General features: G+C 61.8%; 1 protein-coding gene across 2 annotated transcripts; it reads right to left on the reverse strand.

The window, feature by feature from the left end:
- Nucleotides 1–4259: 4259 nt before the first annotated feature.
- NDUFA13 (NADH:ubiquinone oxidoreductase subunit A13) lies at nucleotides 4260–6508 on the reverse strand. Of its 2 annotated transcripts, XM_019513585.1 has the most exons (5): nucleotides 6363–6508; nucleotides 6213–6291; nucleotides 6058–6129; nucleotides 5069–5138; nucleotides 4260–4488 (listed from the first exon to the last, which is right to left on the reverse strand). In XM_019513585.1, the coding sequence occupies exons 1-5, from the start codon at nucleotides 6454–6456 to the stop codon at nucleotides 4369–4371; spliced, it is 435 nt and encodes a 144-aa protein (XP_019369130.1). In that variant the 5' UTR covers nucleotides 6457–6508; the 3' UTR covers nucleotides 4260–4368. The 2 variants fall into 2 exon arrangements, with proteins under 2 accessions (XP_019369130.1, XP_019369131.1); XM_019513586.1 differs by lacking the exon at nucleotides 6058–6129.
- Nucleotides 6509–6900: the final 392 nt, after the last annotated feature.

Consider the following 6900-nt stretch of genomic DNA (forward strand, 5'->3'; position numbering starts at 1 on the left):
GTGGTGGAAACAGCGGAGGGATATGAATACCCAGCTGTGTTCCTGAGGTGGGATCTCTGCACCCGCCACAGGGTGCCCCCAGCATCTGGCTTGGGGAGGCATGTGGGCCGGCTGGGCGTGCGAGACCTCCCCGCGGTGCCCTCATGCTTTGCTGTGCCCCTTGTAGACAGCAGCTGGCCTGCGCAGCCTTTGGGCCGGGGCAGCCACGTGGGTGTTTCAGGGCCCTGCTCGGCTCCATCTGAGACTCCTGCAGCGGGCTCGGGGTGTGCAAGGGGGCAGGGGTGCAACCCTTCTCCTGGCACACGCATCCTCTGCTCACGCCCCACAGCTTGGCATTGCCAGGGTGGAGCATGCCTGTGGTTTGCCATGGGCAGGGGGAGACCTCGCCTCTCCTGGGCCCCCGCAGCTGCGCCAGCTGCCAGGAAGGGCAGTTGTGCAGTGCCGATCTTGGCTGCACCCTGGAATTGTCCCCCTGTAATGCCCATCCCCACCATGACTCCCTCACCCACAGAAGGAAGACTTGATCCTGCCACCTTGGCTGTCAGGTCCTTGGGAGGGCAGAGTCTTGCTCTTGGTCTTTGCCAGGCTGCACCCACACCCGCCTGGAGCTGCGCTCAGCCCGAGACTCTGCTGAACCAGAGCCAGAAGCATTTGCACAGGCAGCCGCTCACGAGCCAGGCTCCAACCAGTGCGATGGATGCCGGGGTTTAGGGTGCAATGAGCGGGGGGTCATGACTGCACCGCAGCTCAAGGCAGACGCGTCTGAGCTGGCCCCACACACCCGCTCTCCTTCCCCAGCTCCAATCCCTTCCTTGCCCGCTTGGCCCCCCAGGGCACAGGTCAGCTGTGCAAGGAACCCTGGCCCGGGAGCGGGGCGAGCAGCTCAGCACCACGGAGCACCCCATACAGGACAGGAGCTGCCGGAGCGGACAGGCCCTTTGCATGGCCTGCGCCCTGCTCTCTTAGGAAGCCTTGCCCGGGCAGCTCCCACATGCAGTCCCTGCCCAAGGCTTGGGCCGGCAGGGCTGCACTCTTCTAGTAGCAGGCTTCAGGCGCGGTGGCAAGAGGCTGCTGTGCCCAGCAAGCTGCCCTGTGACCAGGGGGCCATGGCTGCCCATTAGAGAGGGGACACAATCTGGGCTAGGTCTCCAGCTGCCTGCTGGGAGCATGCAAACAGGAGTCCTACTGCTGTGCAGCTCCGCAGGCCAGGAGCCCCCACAGTGGGCACAGCCTCCAGGGCTGGCCGTGCCCTGCCCAAGCCCCAGGACCCCTTGCAGCCTGCAGACACCTCTGAAGGCTTTGCCCGGGCTGGGAAGCACTCGGCAGCACGCTGCGGCTTCCCATGGCTCCAGCAGCAACACCTTTGATGCACCGCTCAGCTCCCACCTCGCCACCCCAGAGAGCTTCTTTAATCAGCCTCTGCAGCTGCCAAAGGCCACAGGGCAGGTTGCACCTTTGCTGCCCGCTGGGTGGGCAGCCAGGAGGCCCCTGGCTCAGGCCCGTGCAGCTGCTCCTGCCGGGCCTTTCCCTGCGCTGGTTTTCCCTTGCACGCTGGCGGCCCCTGTGCTGCCAGCCAGGATTACTTAGCAACCACACAGCTGCCTGCGAGGGCGCGCAGCCCCAGGCAGGGATCTCAAGGCCTGGGCTTTGCCAGGTGGCTCCCAGCCAAGTGCCACCGCTAGGCCTTGGGCAGCTGGTGCTGGCTGCCGCACCGGCTTCAGAGCCCCCCGGTGCCTGGGGCTGCTGCCACCTTCCTGCTGGGCTCCACTGCAGGCAGTCAAGCCATCCACAAATGCTCAGGGCAGAGAATGGAGCCAGGTGCCAGGGAGGTAAAGCCTCTCCTCCTCCTGCGGGACACGGGCTCTGGAAGCCGCTCCCAGCCCCTGCCTGGAGACTTGCCCCCTGGGTGACTGAGGTAGAAAGGCCCTTCCCTCCATGCAGTGTGAGGACGTATTTAATCATTGGATGCAGGTGTCGTGGTGGATGTAGTTTTTCTGGACTTCAGGAAGGCCTTCGACACTGTCTCCCACCCCATTCGCATTCAAAAGCTAGATGACTGCGGCATTGATGCCTACACAGTGAGATGGGTCGCAAATTGGCTAGGGGGCCACACCCGGAGAGCGGTGGTGGACAGGTCATTTTCGACCTGGAGGGATGTGGGCAGCGGAGTCCCCAGGGCTCGGTCCTCGGGCCTGCACTGCTCAATCTCTTTATTAGCACCTTGGACGAGGGGATGAAGAGCAGACTGTTCAAATTCAAGGACAACACCAAGATCTGGGGCGAGGTGAGCATGCTAGAAGGGAGGGATGGGGTACAGCTGGACCTGGACAGATTACGGGGTGGGCAGATGAGAACAGGATGGGATTCAACACTGACAAGTGCAAGGTGATGCACCTGAAGAACCAGCAGCATACCCATGGGCTGGGGAACTCCCTTCTCGAAAGCACAATGGCAGAAAGAGATCTTCAAATTATTATCAACTCCAAATTGAACATGGGCCGCCAACGAGGGGATGCAGTCAGGAAGGCCAACCGCACCTTGTCATGCATCCACAGATGCATCTCAAGCAGGGCCAAGGAGGTGATCCTCCCCCTCTATGCGGCACTGGTCAGGCTGCAGCTGGAGTACTGCATCCAGTTCTGGGCGCTGCACTTCAGGAGGGATGTGGACAGCATGGAGAGGGTCCAGAGGAGGCCACTCGCACGATCAGGGGGGCAGCAGGGCAGGCCCTACGAGGAGAGGTGACGGGACCTGAACCTGTTCAGAACTCCACAAGAGAAGGCTGAGCGGGGATCCCGTGGCCGTCTACAAGCTTACCAGAGGGACCAGCGGGGAATGGGAGAGGCCCTGTTCCCCCCAGCACCTCCCGAAGTAACAAGGAATAACAGCCACAAGCTGATGGAGAGGAGGGTCAGGCTAGACATCAGGAGGTGCTACTTCACTGTCAGGACAGCTAGGATCTGGAATCAGCTTGCAAGGGAAGTGGTGCTGGCTCCTACCCCGGGGGTCTTTAAAAGGCTTGATAACTACATAGCTGGGGTCATTTGAGCTCACACTTAGTAGGGATCATATAAGCCCAGTATTCATTCCTGCCCAGGGCAGGGGGTCGGACTAGATGATCTGCTCAGGTCCCCTCCGACCCTACATCTATGAATCTATGAACCCAGTCCAAACGGCTTGCCTTGCAGGTCTACAGCAGCCCTGGAGGATGGGCTCAGCCAGGGCCGGGGCCCGTTCCCTCACCACAGTCAAGGGTCAAATGCTCTCTGTGCCGTGAGCAGGCACCAAGCCCTGGCAGTGCCCAAGGCTCTGGGAGCCCCGGTTCACAAGACCTCTTTCCCTTCCATTCTGCACTGGGGAGGCCACATCTGGAGTCCTGTTTCCAGTTGTGGGGCCCCCTACAATTGAAAGGATGTGGACACATTGGAGAGATGCCAACAGAGGACAAAAATGGCTTGGGAGATGGGGGACGTGACTTGTGAGGCAAGGGGGGTTGAATAGCAGCCTTCAACTCCCTGCAAAGAAGATGGAGCTGGGCTGGTGTCAGTGGGGGCAGGTGACAGAACAAGGAGCAAAATGGGCTCAAACTGCAGCAAGGGAAAGTTGAGGTTGGATATTAGGAAGGCTCTCTCATGAGGAGGATGCTGAAGCACTGGAACAGGCTCCCCAGAGAGGTTATGGAGTCTCCATCCTTGGAGGTGTTTAAGACCCTGGTAGACAAAGCCTTGGCTGGGATGATGTAGCTAGGGCTGGTCCTGGTTGGAGCAGAGGGTTGCACTAGATGCGACTTCCGGAGGTCCCATCCCACCTTCGTGTTTTGTTAGTTTCTCGTCTCAAGCTATAAAGGTTGTTCCAGCTGACTGGCTTGACCCAGTGCCCTGGACAATGATTTGAACAGTGCAGGGATTATTGACGCGATTCCCCCAACGATACAGAGTCTGACTGTCAGGGCAGCCCAGAGCTGGGGCTGTTCAAAGCCTGTCAAGAAGTGAAGGCGATTAGGACCCACGGCAGCTTTCCCTTTGTCAAAGGGCCCTGAACAGGGTCAGCGCAAACCCTGGGACCCAGATCAGCAAGGCTGATGCATCCCGCAGCTCCGAGCTCCCTTTCCCCTGCCCTGGAGGAGTGTGTGGCTGAACTGGCAGGAGAGAGCAAGGGGCCGGGTGAAGCTGGAACTGCTTCACCCAGAGCCCGTTAAAGCAGGAGGCTTCGGCTGGGTGTGAGGAGAGAAGCAGCCCTAGCGAAAGACCTGCACCACGTCTCATTTCCAGACTGTTTAATGTCACACGCTGCAGTACGCAGACCTTGGACAGCGTGCATCCCGCAGACCCTGCTGCTCGCACCACAGAGACCTCCTGCCTCCAGGCCTCAGACATACCAGTGAAAGCCATGCACGGCATTCTCAAACTCCTCCTTTGGCCGGAGGTAATACAGCTCAGCTGCAGACGGGGTCACCCAGCGGTCAGTGTGGTACACGGATGCGCCCACCTGCGGAGAGGGAGAAAGCGTGTTATCGTGGCCCAGGAGCCCCTCAAACGCTGCCACTGACATCAGAGCTGAGGGGAGCCTGCTACCTGCTTTGCTTTGAGACCCTGTGGGCTGGTCAGCCTCAAGTGGCTCCCCCCACCCTGCACTGGCAGTGGCAGCAGAGACCGGCTGCCCCATGCAGGTGGGGCAACTCTCCCCCATGCGGCTGCAGCTCCAACGTGGAGACCCCAAAACACATCAGCGCCCCCCCCCTTCCAGGCATTGCTGCACAGATTGCTTGTGGCACGGCTCTGGGCTCAGAGCTTGCGGCTCCTGCCCCCCAGGGAATACAGCTCTTCCAGGACCCTGCTCCCATGCAACAAGCTGGGGCTCAGATGCCCCTTGCGACCGGCTGGCTCCTGGCACTGCCTCCAACGCAGGTGGCCGGAGCCTGTTGGAAAAGTTCGGAGCAAACTAAAGCAGCAGCAGGCTGCAGGGGCCTTTCAGGGCGCTCCCAACGCACACGGGGATCGCAGCAGCTCTTGCAGCCAGCTGCGGACCCCACTCCCTCCCTCCCTGGGCTGCCAACCGAGGCACCGACCTTCCAGCCCGGAACATCTTTCATGATGATGGCCTCCTCTTCCAAGTTCTCCCGCAAGAGCCGCAAGGTCCTGAAACAGAAGCCAACCTAGAGCTTGCAACCGCAACAGCCACCCACAAGCCAGGCTCTGCGCCACAATCGTGCAGACGGCCAGACTAAGCCATGCTCAGGGTCCCTCTGGCAGCAAGACTGTTGCACCAGAGGTCACAAGGCACATTAAAAAAAGCACACATTGGCACAGTGGGTCAGACACCCGCTGACTTCGGCTCGGGCAGGGCAGCCCAGAAGGTGGGAGACATCTTTGTGCCTCCCGCAGGGCACAGGCAGCACGGATGCAGTGCCCGCCTGGTTTGGGGGCAAGAAACGCACGGGAACAAAGCACCTTGGGGATCCGCCAGGCACGAGACCCCATACGAGCTTTTACCCTCATCTCTACTGACAAGGCCTGAAGGAACCCAGGTGGACTCTGCAGTCAGGCAGCGCCAGGAGTCGGCCCTCGCGTCTGTTCTTTGCCAAGAGCGCAGAGCGCTAATCGCTGTCCGCACGCACAGGGCGCATGGGGAAGCGGTGAGACATGGGCAGCGAGGCCCTGTTGTGCCTGGGGCTTATTCCGTAGCTGTCAGTAACCTGGGAAGATTGTTGGGTGCAGCCTCTGGCCCCAATAGCAAACGCAACCGGGGGTCACACGACCCTGGTAAAGTAATAGTCCAGTCTCCTCTCAAGGATTTCTAAGGTTGGCAATCGCACCCCCTCCACGGGGAGCTTGTTCCATAGTCCGTATGCCGATTGGAAAGAGGTTTTGAGCCCAGATTGGTCTGGCAGGTACCAATGACCGTTACTCCCCCTCGGGTGCTGCTCCCTGAGGCCTCGACGTCCTCCACCGACGTCCCTGCTTGGCCCCACACTCCGCCTCGCGTTGTACGGCTCATCCCGAGCGTGTCGGCAGCCGGTGCGGGCGGACGCAGATGCGGCGCGCGGGCCCCACGTACCTGCGGTCATGCTCAGCCAGCAGCAGGGGGAAGAGGGCGATGCGGGCCTCCAGGTCCTCAATCAGCAGGCGCCTGCGCCGAGAGGCAGCGGTTAGCTGCCCGCAGGCGCCCCAGGGACCTGTACCCCAGCCGGGCAGGCGGATGGACGGACTCACCTGCGCTCCCGGTTCCACTTGAAGAGCGTGTAGTAGCCGTAGACCATGCTGCCGATGCCCAGCGCAAACAGGCTGTACCCTGCGGGGAGGTGGCGCTCAGCACCCGGCCCCGCGCCCCCGCCCGCACCCCCACCCCCACGGGACACGCACCGGACAGGCCCCGCCGCGGCAGGTGCCGCTTGTAGTCGATGGGGCCGTAGCCGCCCTTCGGCGCCACGTCCTGCTTCACCTTCATCGCCGCCATCTTAGCCGGGCCCGGCCCCGAACCCCAACCCAAACCCGGCCCCGGCCGCGGCCCCAGCGCGCGCGGGCCCCTGACGTCACGACCGGCGCGTCACGGCGCCAATCCCGGAAGCAGTCGCGAGAAGGGGAAGCGGGGTGTCACGGGCCAGCCGCCATCTTGAAGGGGCGGGTCACGTGATGGGCGGGGACCTGTTAGGGCCGCCCCTCCGGCGTGCGAGTGTGCTTTTGCCCGGTACTTGGGGGGCGGCCGTGTGTCGGAGGCACGTGTGTGTACACCCCACGCAAGTGTACACGTGCGTATGTGTGTACCCACACCCGTGCACCCTTTCTGGACAACCCTGCTGGGTGGCTGTTGCATCCTCCCCGGTGTGTGCGCGTAATGCATAATTCACTTCTTCCGCTCCCCCCGCAGCGCGCGTAGATGTGCGCGCGCAACACAGTGTCA

The sequence above is a fragment of the Gavialis gangeticus genome, unplaced genomic scaffold (genome assembly GCF_001723915.1).
Source record: "Gavialis gangeticus isolate Ggan-Ray unplaced genomic scaffold, GavGan_comp1, whole genome shotgun sequence".
NCBI lineage: Eukaryota > Metazoa > Chordata > Crocodylia > Gavialidae > Gavialis > Gavialis gangeticus.

Excerpts from the sequence above, each read along its gene's own strand:
- NDUFA13 (XM_019513585.1), bottom strand. The coding sequence starts at position 6,456 with ATGGCGGCGATGAAGGTGAAGCAGGACGTGGCGCCGAAGGGCGGCTAC. Across the intron at positions 6,130-6,212 it reads AAGTGGAACCGGGAGCGCAG|GCGCCTGCTGATTGAGGACC; the intron begins GTGAGTCCGTCC and ends CTCTCGGCGCAG. Across the intron at positions 4,489-5,068 it reads AAGATGTTCCGGGCTGGAAG|GTGGGCGCATCCGTGTACCA; the intron begins GTCGGTGCCTCG and ends CCCTCTCCGCAG.